The following is a 24,447-nucleotide window of genomic DNA, read 5'->3' on the forward strand; positions in this document are numbered from 1 at the left end:
ATATATATATATATATACAAAAGTTTGTATATTTACATATTTACAACATTTCTACACATATTTAAAAAGATAGAAAATTATCTATCCTCTATATTATCTGTCACATCTTTCTTTTTTTATCCACCACTTTTTCTATTACCCATATTTATACCATTGTCCTTGTTGAACCCTAACACTCCTTTATCTTATTTTTCTTTTCCCTCCTTTCTTTTTGCCTGTTCTCTGTTTATCCCCATCTCTGTTTAAGTACAATTCTTTGTATAAAAAAACTTATTTTAGCATTATTTAAACGCAAATTTTCTAAAAAAATACACATTATATACATAAATACGTTATCTGTTTGCATTTGTCAGACATGAAGTAAAATTATTTTATTAGAACATAGAAGTTATATGAGAAATTTGCCGTTGTGTATAGCCACCCCTGATATAAAATAAGAGAAAGAGAGATAAAGAGAGGGTGTGTGTGTGTGTGTGTGTGTGTGTGTGTGTGTGTGTGTGAGAGAGAGAGAGAGACAAAAAAGGTTAGGGTTCGACAAGGACAATGATATAAATAAAAAAAGGGGTGAAAAAGCGAGGGATGAAAAAGAAAGGAGAAATGTCGCTAGAAAAGGAGCTGTATTCTTGTTACTCTGTATAAAGGAATACAAGATACTCCTGCGCCATATAAAACGTAACTTGAGAGACGCGCATAGATACGGCGGCATTTCTTCGGGAAAACGATGCAAACCGGAGATACCGCCCGTGAGTTCGGAGGTATTGTCGGTACAGCGAAGTCGACAAGGAGGGTAAAACACTTGATGTGATGAAGTAGGATGGAGATACGCGACGAGGGCGGTGGTAACACCTAGTTGAGTAGACGAGGACGGTGATATCGTCAGGTCTGGTGGGGTGGAGAAAGACGGAGGGATCGTCACAATAGTGAAGTTGACAAGAAGGGGAATACTACCGATGCTATGAACTGGATAGGGACGGAAGTACCGCCGAGACAAGGTCGGCGATACCATCGGCATGATGGAGAGGACCGAGATAGGAGTATCGCCGGCGCACTGCCGTCGACGAGGACGCGAGTAGAGCGATACGGGAGAAGGCTAAAGGGCGAGAGGAGGAGGGCAAAGAGATGGGGTGGCCACGTCTGGCTAGCTAGCGAGACACCACTCCCCACTCGGTCTGGCCGACTCTCTCCTCTAGCCTCTTCTCTTTCTCTCACTCCTCTTTCAGTGTTCGTTCGAGCGCGGCCCGGTACGGTTCTGTTCTGTTACCCCGTCAGAGGGTCCGCTTTCGTGATGGGAGCTCACTGCCGCGGTAATATCGGTGGGAGCCATCGGTAGCCGATTCCCAACACCGATATACCATTCTCAGTGTTATCCGTGTGGTACTAGCTTGTCTTTCCGGGGGTGCGAGCGGGCGTGCGTAAAGAGAGGGGTGTAAAGAGCAGGGCGGGAGTGCGTGAGTGCAGGGGAGGACAGGGCAGTGACACACAGACAAAAATACTCCAAGGCCAATTTGATTGGGGATACGATGTCGAAGACTTGATTAGAAAACGAAATTAGTCAGTGTAAGGAAGTTGAGGGAAAAATTAGCTGGTAGAAAATTGCAGCTCGATGGTATTATCGTTGTTGCCCGCGACTAGGGTAGTTCCGAGACGTCATCGCCCTTCTTTCAGCAAAAACAAACACGCCTGCATCGCATGCAGAAGATTGGATTCGTTTACGCTTTTCGCACGTTAGAGGTGCAATATCGGTTTGCAATTGATAGTAGTCAATCATGTAATAGAGAGTAAAATTTATGCAAGGGAAATGTAATAAATGAAAGAAGATAGTCTTTTAGAAATCTGATTATTTATCTCGAGGCTCGGAAAAAAAAAAAAGAAATCTGTTTTTGCTTCTCGTCCTTTTCCTCGAAGGGGAAGTAAATTTTTAGAATTTCCATCCCCCGGAAACGAGCCGCGAGGTTAAGATAACCGAAGCCGCGGGAAGATCGCCCCGAGTCAGTCCGAATGAAGAACGAGATTTTTCCACGCGGAGTTTTATTCCCGAAGAGACGGCAAGTAACTTGCTGAAAGAAAGTTACCGCGTCAAGTTCCGCATACAACTTTTGACGTACAACTCTGACAATATGTCTGGGAACTACTCGGTGCGCTGCGAACCGGGCCTAGTGATACCGCTCTGGCGTCCGGAGAACAACTTGCATCTAATCGACATCATCTTCCGGGGCCTGGTGTACTTTTTTTTGCTGTTATATCTGTTCATCGGCGTGTCGATCATTAGCGACCGTTTTATGGCTGCCATCGAGGTGATCACGTCCAAGGAGAAAGAATTGGTGGTGCGTCGTCATGGGAGGGAGCCGCAGATCATCGTGGTGCGAGTGTGGAATGAAACGGTAGCCAATCTGACTTTAATGGCGCTCGGCAGTAGTGCTCCTGAGATCTTGCTGTCCATTATTGAGATTTGGGCGAAGAACTTTCAAGCGGGTGAGCTGGGCCCGGGCACGATCGTTGGCTCCGCCGCTTACAATCTCTTTGTTATCATTTCCTTATGCGTCTTTGTGATTCCGAATGGTGAGACCCGGAAGATAAAACATCTGCGCGTTTTCTTCGTCACCGCCACTTGGAGCATCTTCGCCTACGTATGGCTCTACGTTATCCTGGCGGTTTCCAGTCCCGGTGTACTGGAGATCTGGGAAGGCATCTTGACTTTCGCCTTCTTCCCAGCCACAGTATTGACGGCTTACGTTGCTGATCGACGATTGTTGATTTACAAGTATCTGCACAAAGGTTACCGAATGAACAAGCGAGGTGTAATCGTGCAGGCGGAGGCTGGAGATTCCGAGATGGGGGTGGAGCTGGATATCAAGCCTCAGCAAGATGGTTTTCATGGCATGGTAGACCGCTTAGCCGACGGCGATTCCCCCGAAGCGAGAGAGTTCGAACAAACTCGGCGAGATTACATCAATACGTTAAAGGAATTGCGTAAAAAGTACCCTACTTTGGCTTTGGAACAATTGGAAGTCATGGCTCATGAGGAAGTGTTGGGAAAAGGTCCTAAGAGCAGGGCCTTTTATAGGGTGCAGGCTACGAGGAAGATGGTAGGCGCGGGCAACCTCAGCAGGAAGATCAGCGAAAGAGCGCAGAGCGACCTTAGCGAGGTCAAGGCCGAGTTGCAGAAAGCTGAAGCGGAGAGTATCGATATCGAACATGTCAACGCCATGAGAGTATTTTTCGAACCTGGTCATTATACTGTGATGGAGAACGTTGGGACTTTTGAAGTGGGCGTTTCCAGGGCTGGAGGTGATCTCAGCAGACCCTGCACTGTAGATTACTGCACCGAAGATGGCTCCGCTGAAGCGGGATCTGATTATGTGAGTGCTAAGGGCACTCTAACTTTTGAGCCTGGCGAGACCATGAAGACTATCAAGCTTTCAGTTATCGATGACGAATTGTTCGAGGAGGATGAACATTTTTATGTGAGGTTAGTGATAATCATTTTTTTTTGCGTACATTTATGATGATAGAAATATATAAAATGTTAGAGAAATTCGAACAATTTTAGCAAAGAGATATTAAGGTCGTTATTTTAAGGTATGTTAAATGCTGGAGATGAGGAAAATAATAAAAATAAAATGTCATTCCGGTTAGTATTATCAATACTAAAAATGGAGATATACAATGAATTGTGCAAAGATAAAAATAAAAAGCAGTTTAATATTATTGTTAATTTGATGTATTATTCATATAATTACATTGTATTAAAATTACATTGTATTAAATAAAATTTAAATTACAAAGTTTATAATTTATACGAAGCTATTATATTATTTTAGATTCGTATAAGACTTAATGATGCTAATAATTAAAAAGTTAAAATATATCATTCTGACACTTCTTGCATTTTTCATTAACAAAAAAAGATATAGCTTAAAATTGTTGTAAATTGCTTTATTGAAGTTATCAGAACGATCAGGATATTGATATCAGTTAAAAAAAAAAAAGAAAGATAAGAATAGCGAATGAGAGCTAATGTCGGAACGCATATATATTTATTGTTAAAATTTTTCACAAGTATCGTAACCGCAATCATAATCATGCAATTGTGATTGCGATACTTGTGATTAAGATTTTAATAATAATCTCTAACTGTGTTCTGATAACCGCTTTCGCTTTTATTGTTTATTTTTATCTATTTTTTGTTCAACATGAGATATTTATGAAATGGTATACTTTTTTTAAATTGATTTTTTATTTCTATCGATATTATTTTTACCAAAGGTTCATTGTTTTATATCACATTTCTGCGAAATATTTCGAAAGTATTAACTTTAATATTTGAATAACTATATTTTATATCAATAAAAAAATTACAATTTTCTACAATAAAGTCTACCTGAAATTAAATAAAGAATAAGAGAGATTTAATTTTACACATCTACTTATCTGATCCATCGAAATTTAATTTGTGGTGAATCCTATATTTTTCCAGTTATTCTTTCTTCCTTTTTCATATAATAATATTAACGTGAAATATGTTTATATATTTCGATTTAGTTCGAATATTGAGATTTTTAATCGATAATTTATTTCAAGAGATTAAAAGCAACGCCGTGAAGAATCCAATATAATTATCGTGTGCTGATTAAGAACTGTAATTACATCAATATTCCTTTTTAAAGAAATATATATAATTCTTAAAATATATCTATATTGGATATAATTCATTGTAGTCATACAAGATCATTGATCAGCGACGAAAGGGCAATCTTTCAATTGATTTCAAACGAGTAGTAGTTGCAATTTAATCCGCTAAATAAGCGGTTATTGATTGATTTAACGAAAGATATTAAGGGAGGCTATTAGCGTGGCTATATTTAATACAATTAAAAAGTTATGAATGTTGTTGAATTTTAATATATGACATACCGTTAATAATAATTTGTGTTGTGATTTTATGCTTCTTTTTTTACATTGTAAAATCTACTATATATAATATATATAAGTTTGCTCGAAAGATATAGAGATACACGAAAAGTTAAAAAACAATTAATTAATACGTTGATGTTTAATAAATTAACACTATTAATTATTTTATTAATGTTACTCTTTATCTTTTAATATTTTTATTTATTTATTAATACAATTTCATGTATTTTACATCATATATTAAAAATATATAATAATATACCTACACAATAATTAATATTAACATTAGTTTATAAATTATTATTTATTACACAAATTATTATTTATTACAAAAATATGTTCACATTTTATACATTTTATATTTTATACATTTTACAGATTTTATTTAATTATGAGATCAACACATTTTATATTTACTTCTTTTATATTTTTCATTTTGTTTACAAACAAATTTTTTGTTCGCTAAAGCTGAACAGCGGTGATATGGGAAAACGATTACTTAACTTTTGGACTATGTATTATATTTTTTGTATACACAATATATGACACTGAAGCTGTACAATTTTTATAACTATTAAAAATATATATTTTTGACAAATTTTTCGCAGAATAATTGCAAGAAGTCATAAGCAAGGTTTTATATCTAATTGAATTATAAATTAATTTCTGGAAAGCACAGAAGAATTTTTGCACATAGCATACAAATTATAAACGTTTAATGTATCTAAACGTTATTTTTTTAACCTTGTACTTTGTTTTTACTTAACATTGTCAAAAAGTGCATTGCAAAGAGTGAATTTAAAATTTTTATCGAATATTTTTATGTCACAGAAATAAAACTTGGTCCTCGGATTAAAGCAATATGCTTATATAGAAAAAATTCTATCGCGATAAAATAGTTTTGTGACATAAAAATATACTTTTAATATGAGAAATGTGAAATTATGGATACGTGGTTGATTTTAAATCTATTTCAGTTTCTCTATATATTTTATCTTTTTTTGTTTTTTCTTCTCCTTTTGATCTCTTTCGGTCTCGTTTTTTTCCTTAGCTATTCATGTGTCTCTTTTTACATACAATCTATAGATCCCTCTATTTCACGCTTGGAAAGGATCGTGTTGTTTCGGCTAGGTGACCCGATTATTTATTTCTGTTATTTGCAACTTTACTTCGCATGTCAGATTGCATCAGATCGCTAGGTCGCGCGGAAATCACACGTGCATGTGGTATTAAATATATAAGTAAAATAAAGTACTGATAAAACGTACTTGATAATTCGGATCAAGAGAAAAATCGAAGAAAAATAACAAAGTACAAAGAAGTTAAATTGCATTGTATTTCTGCACCAATTATGGTAATAAAGAGTTCTACCGATTATTAGTGATATAGGTCGAGGAAAAACTATTGTTACTTGATAATCTTCGTACGTGTTATAATTCTAAAAATCTAAAGACTCTGTTATTGGCATTAACAGCCTATTTTCTCACATGTGAATAATTATAATAATGAAAAGTAAAACAGAACGATATTGTATATATATATGGTTATATTATATTATGTGGTAATGCATTATATCAGAATTACAGGAACATTTTATTTCTGTGTTTTTAGATATAAGGAAAAAAATATGAAAATTTAATACAAGTTAATAAAAATAGAAATTAATTTTTAGTACAAGTGATAGATCAAATAGATATAAAATAATATTGTTGAGGAAAAAGTTTTAATTATATATAATTTATATAATTATATATACGTATTATAATATGTACAATATATATCTATTGTAAAAATTGCATGTACTACTTACTTGTTATAAAGATATAAGAAATTAAATAGTAAGAAATTAAACAGTAAGAAATGATAGAAAGTATCTTTGTACATCAAACGAGACTAACAGATAAAAATAAAATCTTGGATGAATACTCTTTTGAATGGCAAATACAAACATTGAAATTATAGACCAGCTTACCTGTGAACTTGATTAAAGTATTCTACCCCGAATGACATGTTTAGATAGAAAATAAAAGATTTGTCGAGCTACAAATTAAAATATGTGCAATCCAAGGTCAATTTGACAGGTAAAAAATTTATCTGTATTAGTCATTGCAAAATCGATTAATAAATAACGCTTATTACATATATAAAATTGACATATTTACTTTTGTTTAAAAAATGAACGATTAAAATTTACAATATTATCTCTTTGTTTGAAAAATTTTTTTAATTATATATTATTATTGTGCCAAATTCGTGAAAGCGATTTTTGAAGTCAGTTGTTGTTGAAGTCAGTAATAATTTTTCACGAATTAATGATACCGTTTTCTAATTTTCAGGCTTAGTAATGTATCACAACCAGCAATGCTTGTCTCGCCGAGCTTGGCAACGGTAATGATTCTGGATGACGATCACAGCGGCATTTTTGGGTTTCCCGAGAGAGATGTAGAACTAGTGGAGAGCGTGGGTCAGCATCCTCTACGGGTAGTGCGCTATAGTGGGGCCCGAGGTCGCGTTATTATCCCTTATCGTACTATGGAGGGCACTGCGAAGCCTAGCAAGCAATACGTGCATACCGAAGGCAGCTTGACGTTTGAAGATAATCAGACAGAGTGAGTAACATAGATCCTCCTTTTTAAATTAGGAGATAGCTGAGTGAAATTCATTAAAAAAGAGACGAATAATTTCAATAAAAAGAGTAAAAGAGTAAAAGACCTAAGTAGCACACTGCGCTTACAAAGCCTCGACAAAGCTGCTAAAAAAGCGCGTATAATCGCTTTTTTAACGCTTTTTTAAGCGCTGCTGTGCTACTTGGGGAGTATTACAAAGTCATGATGTAACTCTAAATTACGAGGAAAAAAAATAAAATGATCAATTACTAACCAGCTAAAACGATACACGATTAATGCCTACTTAGTCTTTTTTTAAGGAAGAGAAATTAAAAATGTTAGTCACATTTAAATCTACGCATTAAAGTAAAATAGTATTTTTATGTAGAGACCGGTTAATAAATTACGGTTTCAACTATTTAAAATTATTTCATAAGCAAGAGAGATTAAGTTCTTTTAAAAATAAAGAAGGTAAAATGTTATCAAATAAAATATATACGTTTACAGATATTTAAAATTAATATTCTACTATAATATCGTACGTAAAAAACATATATTTTACTACGGTTTTACATAAAAATGAGATATATATGATAAAATAAAAAAATATTTTATTACCGAAGAAATTGAAAGCAAAGTAAAATACACACATAATAATTTTAGAATATATTATTAATTAATACAATATTAATTAATACCGTAAATATATGACGAATATACGTATTGTGTATATACATCATGTAAAATAAAATTTCTTAAAAGAGTCAGAGAAAATGCTCACACAGAAAATGTGATGTAATTAAAGTTTAATGTGTTTTTAAGATCAATATTACTGTTGTATCAAGTTAGTTTCATCAGACAGTATTATCACTTATCGTCACCAAAGGTTGTGTTAACTTAACGGTTAAACGTAATATAAGAATCGATCGTTATCGCAGTACAATCGATAATTGGAAACTCGCGCCATATAATTAGATTATATCAGTTTACTGTGCCAATTAGCATTATAAATTATCTGTAAAAAATTACATGATGGCATTTTAAAATTTGAAATGGATGGCATAACGTATAATAACGTAAAATTAAATGTAAAGAGGAGTAAAAAAAAGTCGATTTACTATATGTACAACACGTTTAACTTTTTTAAAAAGATGAAACAAAGTAAATTTCATTGTTTTTAAATGTCGGTATAATCGGTGAATATGAAAAGAAGTGAATATTAAAACAAAAGTTCAATATATCGAGTGCAAAGAATAGAGATATTTTCATATTTTAATGAAATTAAAGGATTAAGTATTGCATGATTTTTGAGGTTGTTAAATATAAAAATAATGTTAAACTCTAAAAAAATGGATATGCTATAGCGAAGATAAGAAATAAAGTACCTTCAAATTATATAATAAAAGTTTGTATTTACAAAGATATTTATATATTAATTGATGTATTATTTAATTCGTGTATAATTGATGATTCGAATTTCCACCATTTCCGAAATTCTATTATATTATAGACAGATATAAATGTACCGAGATTTGCCACACTAACGTTCGATAGAATGCAGATCGCTTTTCTGTTGCAATTAACTGTACAATATGGGATACTGGGTGATGTTGTAGCTAGCACAATGCATTTCTATCGCAGCTTTATCAGTAATTAGTGACTCATAGGAGATAATTAGAAGACCAGTCTAATACTCTTGCATAATCAGAACCTCGTTTGTAAAATATGATTCTCTATGACAGTGTTAGATTTGCATTAAGAGATATTGCATTATATAATAATCTTTTTTGTGACAAATTTTATTTATTAAGGAATTTTATATATAAATATTTAAATATTGCACTGATTTATTAGGCTGAAAGCTACTTATCAGTTTTTTTAAAGTTGATAAATTGTATATTAGTTTATTATTATCGCGTCTTATTTTTTTAACATTATCTATAATGCTTTTCAAAAAAAATTATTTAAAATTTTAATAAATTATTTGAATTACTTAAAATATATTATTATCTATCTACTCATACTAATTGTTTATATATTTATATATTATGTATTTATATATTTTATTATTTTTAAAATATATATTTTCGCGCACGCGTGTTTTAAGTTTATTCGATTTTTATCGACGTTTTTTATGCATTTTATATTTGTTATATACATTTATCGACACTGATCTGATTGTGCCATTTTTATTTTCTTAGTAAATATTATTCAAATTTTCATTGAACCTTGATTTGCAAGTGTATAATACAGTTTATCCTCACAAATCTTTATTCTTAATCTTTATTCTTAATCTAAATTCTAACTATTGTGTCGTAATACTCGCTTCCGACATGTACAACTCTCTAATTTCTCGCGATTGTTCGTAGCCTCGCATTGCTTTACGGACAATGTTGCACGGGGATCGCTTTGGAAATTTCTGAATGCGTCTAAATTGAGAATTTATGTCTTAAAACAGAGTTTTAAGGAAGTAATCATATTTGAAGTTTCAAAAATTACTACGAAGAAATATAGCATATAAATAAAGCATGTAAAAAATATGACACACATATTAATTTATTTTAATATATTAATTTTAAAGTAAGATTTTCTTTAGACAAATGATATGCGTTTTTATGAAAATAGTGTGACAATAATTTTACTGTTGGAGAACTTGTTTCTTTCTCAGTACCATTAAAATTGAAAAGCATTGTTCATTAATTAGATCCTAGATTAGATTGTTTCAATTTTGTAATCACTTAATACGAATGACTTTTTAAAAATAATGCATCGTTCTTTTATAATGTCCCGAATTTACCTTTGAAAAAATAGAGACAAAGAGAAGGAGAGAGAGGGCGAGAAAGATTGCTGTACTAAAGAGAGATTTCTTTCCAGTAAACTTCCGTAAACTTGAAAATAAATCCCTCATAAACTTTCCATTCCAGTACGATCTAGTTAAAGAATGTTCAGAATTTGCGAGATATTATATTATTTCTCGAAGTGACCCACAAAAGAGATAATAACATTCTGTATCGAAAAATATTGTGATCTTCATCTACTTTCTAATGAATGTTTAAGTAATCTTAAAATATGACATAAGAACTTGAAAATCAATGACAGTCAATAATTACAACAAAATTTATCAACTACTCAAGATTTAATATTAAAAATCAAGAAAATAATGCTAAATAAAATTTTTGCTGAAAATCGACTCCAAAAGCTTTATTTCCAGGGCGCATGCATGTTGTTTCTATTCAAACAGGACACTTAATACAAGTATTATTAAAATTAAACCAAATGTCAAATATTATTAAAAATAGAAATCTGTAATAATAAATCTGTAATAATAAATAAACAGTATAATGCAACATGGTAATGTAATCTCTACTATATTACGATGCTGTATTATTACAGATTTCTATTTTTAATGACATTTGACATTTGGTTCAACTTAAAGTTAATAATGCTTGTATTAAGTGTCCTGTTGTTTGAATAGAAACAACATGCATGCGCCCTGGAAATAAAGCTTTTGGAGTCGATTTTCAGCAAAAATTTTATTTAGCATTATTTTCTTGATTTTTAATATTAAATATTTTGAATAGTTGATAAATTTTGCTGTAATTATTGACTGTCATTGATTTTCAAGTTCTTATGTCATATTTTAAGATTACTTAAACATTCATTAGGAAGTGGATGAAGATCATAATATTTTTCGATGCAGAATGTTATTATCTCTTCTTAAGTATAAAACGTTTGAATAGAAACAACATGCATCAGCAAGATTATTTAGCAGATCTTAAATATTACTTAAAAAATTACTTTAATATTACTTAAAAAATAGTTATAAATATGGTTATATATTATAAAGTTATTTATGTCTAAATTTTGTGCTTTTTCTTATGGTGCAATCAATCTTAAGAATCTTCAATCTTAATATCCAAATCTTAAATCCTCAATCTAGGAATGATAAATTCTGTGACAACATTATTAAATTAAAAAAATAAGTTTATACTAAATCCAAATTTGATGAAGAAAAATACAATTCATATTAAAAAGTTAAGTTTATTGATTTAAAAGGGGGTAGAGGGGACTCACGCACAGCTAAAATTAAATTGTTAAACATAGAAGTGTTTGCTAAGGGTAGTACTTTTTCTCTAAAGGGTATCTGAGAACTTTCGATGAGAAATCGATGTAATTACATTGTACTAAGTTTTATCGAGTATATAACTTTTTTCATAATGTTTTTATTATGTGAACAAATTATTATTTTGTCTCTTATATTTTCTAATACTTGTTTAAGAAATAAATTTGACTTTTATTTATAATTTAAAACTGTTTTTTTACATAATATCTATTTATGACTGAAAATGGCTCAATATTTTAAAAGTTAACAGAGGAACAGCCGTGCCTGACTGATATTACTCGTGCTTACTAGAAACGCGCGCGAAAAGTGCTCTGTATTGAGGTCACTGGGTAATTCACGTTTGCACGAAACGTGCGATTGTACCTTTACGACCCTATTAGACACGTTTTTCCTATGTCTTTACCTTGTTTCATTTCCACGAGAAAGAATTTAACTCGATAAAATTATCGTTGGTAGCATTTGCGATGAAAATTTACTGATCCCGATGCTGAAAAATATGAGGGAACATATTTTATTAAAACTGTATGCGTTAACATTAGTCAAAAAATTGCAAGAGGACAAAAGAATTGATCATTTTTCATTTACAGAAATATATATCAAAATTAATGGACATTGTTTTGTGGATTTATTAATAGATTTTCTTTACTTTTTCTTTCTCTATTATATTATTCATTTATTTATCTGTTCTCCTGTATATATTTCTGGATTTTTCTCAAGATAATACAAAGCTCATTTTAATTATGCAGTCACTGTAGTGGTCTTAGTTGTAACAGCACGATAATAAATGTGTACTTTCGTTTAAAAAGACGTTTAAAAAGATACGAAATATGAGGAAAAATAAATATAATAATAATAATAATAATAAAATAATAAAAATGTGTTTACTATGCTTATTATAACATTTGTTTCTTCAAACTCAAATGAAATATTTCATTTTTCTCTAATGGGCTTTCTACAAAGCTATTACCGTTGAGTCTAAGTTGTAAGAAACTAACCAAGCACAGTTGATTATTCTTCTCACATTCGATTATGATTGGTCAATTTTTTACGGCTTAAGACTTAAGCTTAGGTAATGGCTTGTTGTAGAAAACCATTACATATTTCATATTTTTGATTATAAATGAAAGATTTAAGGTGCTGGATTAGATGTAGGACACCTACACATAGACATATGTGTGTGTGTGTGTGTGTGTGTGTGTGTGTGTGTGTGTGTGTGTGTGTCTTTCATTGTTGTTATTATATATTAAAACAATAATATTTATTTTTGAACTACACGTGGAACAGAAAGGCATCCATTATCGAGACTACGTGGTGAATTTTGACGTGTTTGAAAACCTCGCGAATGTGATTTTAACTTCGCCATTCCATTAGCTACTGTTTTGCTAAGGCTGCTATCATTTCTCCTATCTTTCTTGCCTATAAATGATCGAGATGATCGATCATATTGTGTAATACACATATCTTGTATCAATTTTAACATTTCTTTATTTCTTTTTTTATTTATAATTTTTAAAAACAATTCGTCCACTAATCTGTCTGCTTATCATATTAATGTATAGATGTATTACTCTTTAAAATTTATAAATGATTTAAAGAAATATTCTTTGTTATATAATTATCTTTAGAAGTCGTAAATTTTTTTAATGGCTTTCTGAATGGATTTCTTGACTTAAAACTTGCAAATAAATTTTTTGATGATGTTACAATTAGTACTTTGTGTGTAGAGAGAAACTAACGAGAAGATTAATGCAAGAAAAGTATATAAGTATATAGTTTTATTAAAAAAATGCAATCAAATTAAGTGTAATTATTACAACTTTGTAAAAATCATTTTTATTTATGAGTATAATTTCTTCTATTTTTTATAATTAATGTTGAGCGCTAATTGACTATATAATTTCTACTTATTATCATAGTTTAATCATTTGTTCTCTAATTGTAGTATTAAATCCTTTTCTAATACTTTATATAATATTCGCAAAAAACATTGCGATAACATTTTTCATTTAATTGTTAAAACAAATTGTTTGTGTCATAGTGCAATTTAATCGTGAAGAGTACAGGGATGCAGTATAGCACTCCAGGGGCTTCCTACCCCGTCATTGGCTCATTTATGGGTTCACGTCGCGCGATGTCGAATTTTATGCTTCGTTGTCTTTATTCAACGAGACAAAGTGAGGCAAGTTATTTCTCAAAATAATTACTTTACGTCGCAAATATACACTTTGTATAGTTCACCTTTTTACTAATTATGTATAAAATGTTTCCGCAAAGTCGTCAACAAACTTAAAAGAATGATAGATTCGATTAAAAAAATTTTTGTTAAGTAATCCAATGTATTTTCAAAAACGCTAGACATTGATTTCCTTTGAACGTTGATCAGTCATTCCTCCGTCCTTGACACAAGATCGTGCGATATAAGCTCATTGTCAATTATTGTTTACTATGTAACTATGTAATAGCTTGTGTGAAACTCCTTTGTACGTACATAATGTCTCGAATTTCTCACAATTGATCATATTTCATGTTGAAGCGTTGCGTTTTTAAAAATTAATTATTCCATGAAATTACAAGCTTACTTTCTATCCCCTTCCTCCTTTTTATGTTATTTTATGTTATAACAAAATACTATGAAATGGTTATGGAGTGAAAGGTGGGAATTGAATGTTTGCGATACATTATGTGCCGACGGCTGCAAAGCATGAATAAATACAGAGGTTTACTCCCGCTTTGGAGAATTGCCTTGATTGCTAAGGCAATACATAATATTCGAATAAACATAGCGCCGCTATATGAAACGTTCTGGAATAATTCAATAATACTTAAAGCAGCTGATGCAGTTTTCTCTTGCTGCATTCAATTATATGCAGTTTTTAGGAAAAATCTGGAAATTTTTCTATCCAGGCAAGAATTGCAGAAAAGCGGAATTTGCATATCAAGTTTTTTGTCAGTTTAGAAACGATGGAGTAACACAATAAAAAAATTTAAAGTTCACAATTCTTGTTATTTATAAATCGCTTAAAAAATATATTTTGTAAAATAGGCGTAACATGTTAAGACAAAGTTTCTCTTTGAAAGAATTTCTAGTTTTACTAGAAAAATTAACAGAAAAATCCAGCAAAAATTTATATCACTTTCTATAAATATTAATAATAAAATAAAAAAAAAACTTAATAAAATATTTAAAGTGAATGGAAATTTTTATAATATAAAAACTTATATAATCAAAATTTAATAAAAGTGTTTGAAAAAATTTATATTAAAAATATATAAAATCTGATTTTATTGATTTAGCACCCGAATTAAGGTTTCTTTGCATGCCTTTTGATTCTATAAATTACAGGGTAGGTACGTTTATTTAGTCGTGAAATTTGCATTTTACGCACGTATCTTCGCAAATTTATATATTATATTGCGATTTTACATGTGACCTCTGGGTATATATATTGATAGATATAATGTAATAAAGATATTATGCGGTATGCATACTGCTGCAAGAGAAGGTGCAGTTACATGCAGATAAATGCATCCGAATCTAACTTCGGTTGCAGTTTGCAACTTTTGTGACAAATTTACGCAATTATTCGCAATTTGCGGGCATTCAAATGGCGCCATTAGTCCAACAAAATTAATTTCAATTGTGCGTAGATTTGTGACAAAAATGAATGAAGGAAATGAAAAGAAATTTTACATAATATATTATAATGCCTGTAATTAATTAAAACTATATTTAGTGTCACATAATATAAAAAGTATAATAGTGTGTGTTGTAAGATTTTATTTAATAACAAAAAAATTTTTTTTAATAATAATAAACAACTTATATTGATTTTAAATGATTATTTACTTATATAAATTTTTATAAATTGGGATTTTTTATTATTAAAAAAAAATAATAGTTAGAAAATTAATATCTATATCAAAACAACATATAAATTAAAATAATTCTATTCTTATTTTATATATAATCGATTATTGACTAAAAAATTTACCTATTTCTTATTTTTTATAAAGAAAATTATTCTAAATTTATAGAAGAATCTATCTCTTCTTTAAAGCTTCCTTATATTGCGACATCGCACATCTTTCGTAAACACGGTTATTTACTTTGTTCTCACTGCTCTTTTCCCTTTTTCTTAAAAAGGACATTTTTCCGCTTCAAAAAATAGTCACGAATATTCAGGCACTCAGCGACACAATTTCCTGCAAATCCTCTTACTACTAGGAATTTAGAGAGAAATATAACCGGATATCAACGTTCGATACCAGCGAGATTCGGATGGTATTCGGAGGCACGGGTGAGAAATAAGACGAATAGGGGATGACACAGTTGCTTCATTCCTTCCGAAACTCTCGTATTACCTGTATATTCTAAAATTCAGAATGGAAAATAAACTGACCGATTCAACAAAGTCAAAAAAATTACAACCAGAATATGCGTTTTATACAGAAATTTATAGATTAACAAAATATATGATATGGGTATTAAAAAGATGATATATTTGATATTTATGAAGCGAATAGTAATATTATTATAATATATTAGATATCTGATAATGAATAAAATCATCAAAATGTAATAATAGAGATTTTAAATATTTCTCATATTTAAATTTTGTTTCAATATGTTTCTACATGATAAATGAAATATTTTATAATATATTATAATTTTTCCTTTTTTCTTTATTCAATATTTCTGTTTGAATACTTTTATATGTATAAAATAAGCAACCGATTTATTAGAGAGAAAAATATGAATGAACATCGTACATAAAATGAGGATTGCTTCTATCTTCAATCAGATTAATTTTTTATTCGATTTCCCAGATAGCAAGCTAACATTATTTGTCATCGTTTTTGACGAGGAACATCAAAGGCATCATTATTATAATGTCAAAATGACAAAAAATAGTATATCAGCTTGCTATTTGAGTTGTCAGATATTTTTCCACAATTTGTTCATCTGCTCTCTCTCTCTCTCTCTCTCTCTCTCTCTCTCTCTCTCTCTCTCTCTCTCTCTCTTCCATTTTTCTGAAACGTTGTGTACTTCCTAAGCAAGATTGGCACAAACATTATGCGCAGTATGTAATTTACGTGAATATCAAGCGAAGTACTCTCAGCCTATTTGTCGAAAGTTGAGGGTGCTTCCAAACTTCGATATGCCTATGCACCCTTAAAATTTGTGCCAAACGTTCATTATCCGTTAGGCACCCGACACGATTGAGGAAGCTATAAATAAGTAAATTTCCCACTGGAAGGAAAGAGATCAGTGTTTATCAAGCAGTAACGTAAGACCCCATTGTAACGGGTAGAGGTCGATCGATTTAACGTGCGTACGGGCTTAAATGGATATTCTAACGCTATTTATAGTTAGACCTTCTCCCGCCGGCGTTCATCAACGTTTCTCAACTGTATAGAAATTTATCTGCCCTCGATAAAGGACGGATAACGCGCGTTATCATTGCGCTGTCACGCCCTCGATGTCATTTTTGAAACTTGAGAGTTAATTTAATCCACGCGCGCCTATCATCACGGCTTCCACGTGGGCACTAATTAATTTAACTTACAACGGAAGTGTCAGTCGGTTGCCAGGAATAGCTGTCGGTTATTTAACCTAGCGATGATCATTTAGATTCATGCAAATCAGCTTTAATCATCTTCTGTATATTCTGTTATACATTACGCATAATATACAAAACTTATATTACGCTTTATCCATATTAAGAATGAAATCTACATTTTTGCAACATTTTTTGGAACTTTTCTTTGTCGCCAGAGATGCGTCGACATTTTAAATTGACTAACAAAAATTGTTGTTTAAAATAAGGAAAATATTGATAAATTATTTAGCATCATAAAAAAAATCCATAGATAAACAAAAGATGCAAAAGGAAATAATATCATGTTTACGCAGCAAGAAAAAAATTTTGGAATCAGCTTTTAAACAATATTATAAAAAAGGATGTGTCATTGACGATTGCTTAATTGATCCTTCACTAAGTTCAAATAAAAATTTCATAGACATACATCTATTCGTTATCGAGGATTCTCTTAAGAGAAATAAAAATAATTTATTGGAAATTAAAAAGCGTCTGAATATTATTTGTGAAATTTTTCTCTTGCGGTTCACCGTGAAAAAATAAGCAATACGATTTCGTTTGGAAGACAGTTCATTCATCATCACGCCGACTAACAGTTATGAAGAAACAACATGAACGTTGTGAAGAAAAAAGTTTTCTGAAGAAGAAAGAAATACTGAAAGACAAGTAGCCAAAGACCATGGAATTAGCAGCAAGAAACCACAGCGGATCCTGCACGAATATCATAAATAAAGTCAACTTGGGATAAGTAACTTCCTTCGGCAGTTCCAAAAGGCAAAAATGAAATGAGATGTTGTCGAGAGTTTTTATCCTTTTAGGAAGACTGAGAGAAAGAAGTTATTGAATCTTGGAGGTGAAACTATGGCATGATCCTCTGTCAAAAAGAGAATTCATGAAATGGCGACGTTCTGCTTCGCCAAGGCATGAGAGAGCAAAGGTGACACATGTAAAAACAAAAGTTTTAAAAGAAGATCACAATTCTATGAGATTCTGAGAAGGTTTTTTTCTGACTGATTTCAAATATCATCGTCTCAGGATAGTATTACGTTTTCTTAATATATCACTCGAGGGATATGCCATTAAAGAAAAACAATGCTGCGAGCTATCGCTTGTTGTTGCATGGTAATGTGGCCATGTACACATTGATTTTAAAGAAGGTTGCTATTCAAGAATGCTGTTCAAGAAATCGTTCACTTTACTATCCTGACTTGGCCCCAAACAGTTATTACTTTTCTTCAAAGAATTATATATATATTTACGGAGAAATAAAATTCAAGACCGATAGAGAAGTCTATGATTTTTTAGCTCATTTTTTAAAGAAAAAAATTCGAAGTTTTATAAAATTATAATAAAATAAATTAATAAAATGCGTAGTCAAAATGCAAGTATATTTATATGAGAAAATACAAAAGAAATTTTTGCACAATTGAAATTTATATTGCATTTAGTAGACCATTTTCCAAATGGTCTACTCAAATTTTTGCATTAATTCAACATGAAATATATTAGATAGTAACACAAATATTATGTAAAAAAAAAATTAATGCAGAAAATGTAATTTTCATACAATTTGTAAGCAAAATGTTGAAAGCATATTAACGTTTGTATATTAAATTAACATGTACTTTATTTTTTATCTTAAAATTTGTAAAACGTTCTAAAACATATATTATTTTTAACATATATTATTTGTTTACTTACTCATAGAATGCGACATATTTAAGAAATGATGTAGTTAAATCTAATGAATGATTTTGTATCAAATGAATATATCTTTATATTCAATGAATATTTAAGATATTTGAGATTCCATCATTCAAACAAAAGATTTAATATGAAGGATTTAATTTAGTATATTTGTTCAGTGCATAGAGGCAAAATATTTTTATTATGTAGTAAATTAGATTGGAAACTTTAATTAAAGATTTCATACTATGTGTTGTGACAAGGACAAATAAAAAGACATTAATATTGCGAACAGCGAACAAACAATCTATTCCGTTGCGACATGCGTTTTCTGCAATAAATAAAAAAAATTGCAAAGTTATCTACGTTCGTGCGTGCATGCAAATTTCTTTTTCTTTCTTTTGGACATCGCTGCGCGTTGGCAACGCTTCGAACGTATGAATTCCGAACTTGCTCTGTTATGCTCGTTATGATGTTACTTTGGCTCACACTGGGTGATCGGATCAATCTCGCAGCATAGGCGTCGGCATTCATATCGTTAAGGAAAAGCGTTGCCTCTCGTTAATTTTTCTCAAATGTTTGTATCTGATTGTCAAAGTACCATATTCATACGTATGCATTTATAATAAAGTTATTAAATAAAAACAGCAAACAGTCTGTAATTTGTATAAATAGGTATAAAACGTGTCATGTTTTTCACGCTAAGCCGCCACTGATGTTATATTTAATCTCTTCTCTTCGCCAAGGGTGAAAACCCTTCTTATTCCCCTTCTATTCGCATGAGCGACTCGATTCGCATCTCATGCAAGAATGGTTCAAGTAAACGACATTTTATTTCGTACTCGAACGATGGCTCCGAAATATTTGCTCTTTTACTAAAGTGCACTTGTGTAGAGGATTTTTTTTTTAGGGATAACAAATGTGAATTATCTTAAACTTAGAAAAGAAGAATTCAAAATGGGAACTTTTTATATATAAAGAAGTATTTTGAATATATAACAGCCTAGGTCTTGGAAAAATAATTGCTTAAAAATATATTTAAAAAAATTGAATTTGTTATTTGTTGCTCATAATTCAATTTTGTTTAATATTTAATGCACTAGTAATATTAATTCATGTTACGATTACCTTCAATTGCTACAACAATGATATAGGAAATTGTCATTTTTAAGATGCAGAGGAAGAATGAAATAAACGTAAAGAAAAAAGAAAGAATATACTTTAAAAAGAATACACTTTTATTTCTCTACATGTTACAACAAAATTATATTTCAAAATTACATTATAATATATAATATAATAATTACAAAATTTTTATGTTTTATAACATTTAAACTTATTTTCTGGAAAGCTTTGTTTTTTTGAGTTGCGTCATTGTTGTAGCAAGTAAGGGATGTAGATGTACACGCACGCACGTACAGGGTGTCCCGCAATTTTTATTACAATACAACAGCGCCAAGCGCTGTTGTAATAAATTGTAATAAATTTAGATCCTATATTTTTCCTAAGCTTCGTATTTTAAATTAAAAGTAAGAATATGTACAGGGTGTACATCTCACAATTTTTGGCGCCAAGCGCTTTTGTGTAGACAAAGTATATTAAACTGAGTCGAAAAATCCTCTTGTATCATTTTGCAATTTTTGCAATAATAATTTAATGAGATATTAATTACTTAATTAAAAATTGCCGAATTAAATATCGGTTTTCAATAATTTTTTACTCAAATACCAACATCAGCATTACAAAACAGCAAGAGACAGAAATTGTTCTTCTTGTAGAAGCTGTGAGAATTTTTTTAGAATTCTTTATCAACTTTTGAGTTCTTTATCAACTGCATTTTCTTATTGACAACTATTTTTACTAATATGAGAAAATGTGGTATTAAAAAATTCTGAAAAAATACTCAAAACTTTATGAGAAGAAAATAAATAATTTTTGTCTCTTGTTGTTTTTCTGTAAAATTGATAGTATTTGAATAAAAAATTATTGAAACAATATAATTCAAGTGAGTTTTAATTAATATTATTGTAACGGTTGTAAAATGATAGAGGACTTTTTGACTCAATTTAGTTCGCTTTATTTACACAAAAGCGCTTGGTCAACAATTGAGGGACACCCTATAGATATTCTTACTTTTAATTATAATTTAAAATACGAAAATTAGAAAAACGTAAAATCTAAATTTATATAGATATTGTTTTAATAATTATCTGAACAGTGTTGAACGAAACTTTACTCGGAATTACTCAGAATTTTTTAAAGAAAAGTCTTCAGTAAAGCTTTGAGATTTCAAAAAGATTTGTTTCAAAAAGAATTTATAGACAATTTTCGATTTGTTTTTTTCAAACTGACTTTCTCGAGACTTGTTAAAGCGAAAGAACTCATTTTAGTAAGACGCGAGACATGTTACATGATGTAATACAATTTGCCCCAAGACCTTAAGACCTCCAACATAAAGGGTCGGCTAATCGCGTTAGACGATATCTCGGACTATTAAAAGCATTACACTGCTTTCCGTAGCCATTTGTAGTCAGTTAATTCGCAATTAAGTGCAAACTCGGCATCGCTCTGTATTCGTGGATTAATAAATCACACTCGCACATTTCTCTAAAGAATAAATCGACGTGATTTGTTTATGTCGAGTACAACGATGCGATTTTGCACAGCAGTTAGTTTCGCAGTCGCCTCGTTAATATGGCATAAAAAAATCTCCGCAGGACTTGCTGCTGAATATTAATGTTGATTTTTTTTTTTTTTTTTTTTTAAATTAAAAGCGGAATTGTAGTACGAATTAAGGTTTAAAGATAAAAAAGCAAATTATGACATTCCTAATCCTATCTTTCCCAATTAAGATTTAAGGGGAATTAATTATTATACATTCCTAATCTTATCTTTCATTTTCTCGTTCAGAGAGAAATCCATCATCTTCCGAAAAAAATTAAACATGCAACGCTGCAATTTATATTCCCCCAGAGGCGCTCTAATTGTCACATTGAGGAACATTACAGCGAAACAGATTTGCAATAAAGCGAAAGGGATAGTCGCATGCACAGTATAAATGAACGCGAATTAAGTCTCGCGTGCAAAGGTGCTTCACTGTCAAGATAACAAGCATTAGTTGGTTTAATTATAACGCCGCTAAATGAAGTTCTCCGCCTTAACGAGCTTTCGTTCCGTTGCACTTGTGTAGTTTCATATTACTGCTACGTATTATGAAAGCTCAACACATGCTATACATAACTGATACCTTAGCTAATTTTTCTCATGTGTGGAATTCTCGAAGGAATCGTTTCCTCGAAGGAAAGTTTTCACAATGCTCAAGAAATTTATATAAATTTATTTAAGAGTTCTTCTCTGAAATGAATGTAAGCTTTTTCTTTTCTCTGAAGGCTTGTCTCTTAAATCGCTTTTTTTTGGTTGGTACACACATTTCTTAGATATATCTTAGATAACGTTTTTAATTTATTAAAAATATTAAAATTTAAATGTAAGTTATAATTATATATACATTAATAATATATATTAATGTATATAACATAACAGTGAGTTTAAAATTTATTAAAAATACGAGTTTTCTTTTTCACTTTAAATAATATATTTACAGTACCCAATATAAATTTTTAATAAATAATTAATCATTTATAATTTTACTGTTGCATAAATAAATAATGTGGCCAAGCGTTGTCAATTTTTCTATTACATTGTTGTAATTAATAATTAATAGCGTTACCAAGTTTGCGTGTTTGAATCTTATTGTTTACTAGAAGTTTACAAACGGAATTTATATCAAGATTGTTTATATAAAAAAACACGGCATATCGATGTGTGTGCTATATAATTTGACATTTTCATGTTGTACTACACGTTATCTGTGCACAAAATAACCTAGCAAAATTGTATTCTTTACAATTCCCCTAACAGATGTCTGTTATCAAAAAATAATAAATGGTTACAAGAAATAATTGATTTCTTATCCGCTATTTTTGTTATACTTATATCATGCGAAAAAAGTGAAAAAGTATTAATAATTAATGATATGAATTAATAATATAGGATTAATACACTGTAAAAAATAAAATGTTAATTTTTATAGTTTAACTTATAGTCATATATAGAGTGAATTTTCTGGAGACATGCAAAAATATTAAAATTAAAGTTAATTTTTGTTCACTGTACGACTTTAAATTAAAATTAACATTTTATTTTTTACAGTGTAATATAAATAATATGAAGTAATAATAATTAATAATAATATATAGAAAAGATGAAACTGATTTATTGAGTAATTCTTCTCTGCATTTTAAATAATTGATGTTACAACAATAATAATATAAAAAATCTCATGTTACATTAACTTTTCGCTTCGAAAATTTTGATCTATCCAACTGAAAGTATTTTACATACCAAAAGGTATTCCATAGTTTCTGTTCTCAATGAAAATTGATGACTATCCTGCCGAGACTATACACTACTGGCTACAATAGAAAATAGAATACGCTTCCAAGAAGTCTTCAATTATGCTTTCTGTCGCTAATGTGCGCCTGCAAGTTGTACAGTTATTCGATACTTAATTATCTAAAGTAATAAATCGATTTTCACGACGTTCGAAACAGTACGAGACAGTTCGCGTTTAATTGTCTGCAACTTTTAACGTCTCCAATGAATTACGTAATTATACATAACAAGAATTAAATCTGATAAGTTTAATTTCTTAAAAAATTTGATGCGCAATCTAAAAATAGATACAGACAGTTATTATTTATAAAAAGATCTGTATAATAATACCTATTCAGATCAATATTTTATCAATTAATTTTTTTAAATTTATATATATTTTTTTATTTAAAAAAAAGGTATGGAAAGTTAAAAATATGTTTTTACTTTTATTTGCCATGGTGAATGTTTATTTTTTATTTAAATCGTGAGAGTCCATTAATTAAATCCTTTTGGTTGGTTGTGTGTACTTAAAGTACAGTGCTTTCTATAAAAATTATATTATTTATAATTATGTTATTTACAAATTTGTTTATTCATGTGGAAAATGTAATGAATCTGCTTTAAAATGATTGATCGCCGAAAAATCTTAAATCAACGTTTAACCAAAATTAGAGCGTTCTAAAAATATTGTGATTTCGGAATTTGTGTAAATTAAAAAATTCCACGTCTCTCTCAAGAAACATTGTAAGATTATTAGTATAAAAAGTGTCCTAAAGAAATAATACGTATTTTTTTGTTCAATTTAACGTAGAACCGCGCCCATATATATATTTTCTAGTAAACTTATTATTTTCAGAGCAATTGTTTGGAACTATTCTGTAATTGTTTCAGAAAAGTTATCAACCTGGAAATTATCGAAGAGGACTCCTACGAGAAGGATGCTCTTTTCTATGTCGAATTGGGCGAGCCGGTGCTGCAAGGAGGTGATTAAATCTTTTATCAATTTGATTAGATTTTTAATACTGAATTTCCCGACATACTTTGAAGTCATTATAATACGATAATACTTCCTTTTCCCATT

The 24,447-nt window shown here is 30.3% G+C and overlaps 1 protein-coding gene across 3 annotated transcripts in view; it reads left to right on the forward strand.

The window, feature by feature from the left end:
* The first annotated feature begins 1,236 nt into the window (after positions 1-1,236).
* LOC108687233 (sodium/calcium exchanger 2) overlaps positions 1,237-24,447 on the forward strand; it is a 66,965-nt gene continuing 43,754 nt past the window's right edge. For all 3 annotated transcript variants that reach the window (XM_018192895.1, XM_018192896.1, XM_018192897.1), the window contains exons 1-3: positions 1,237-3,469; positions 7,251-7,523; positions 24,258-24,349. In XM_018192895.1, the coding sequence (XP_018048384.1) occupies positions 2,118-3,469; positions 7,251-7,523; positions 24,258-24,349 (1,717 nt within the window). In that variant the 5' untranslated portion in view covers positions 1,237-2,117. The remainder of the gene's footprint in view (positions 3,470-7,250; positions 7,524-24,257; positions 24,350-24,447) is intronic.

This window comes from Atta colombica, unplaced genomic scaffold (assembly GCF_001594045.1).
Source record: "Atta colombica isolate Treedump-2 unplaced genomic scaffold, Acol1.0 scaffold203, whole genome shotgun sequence".
Taxonomy (NCBI): Eukaryota; Metazoa; Arthropoda; class Insecta; order Hymenoptera; family Formicidae; genus Atta; species Atta colombica.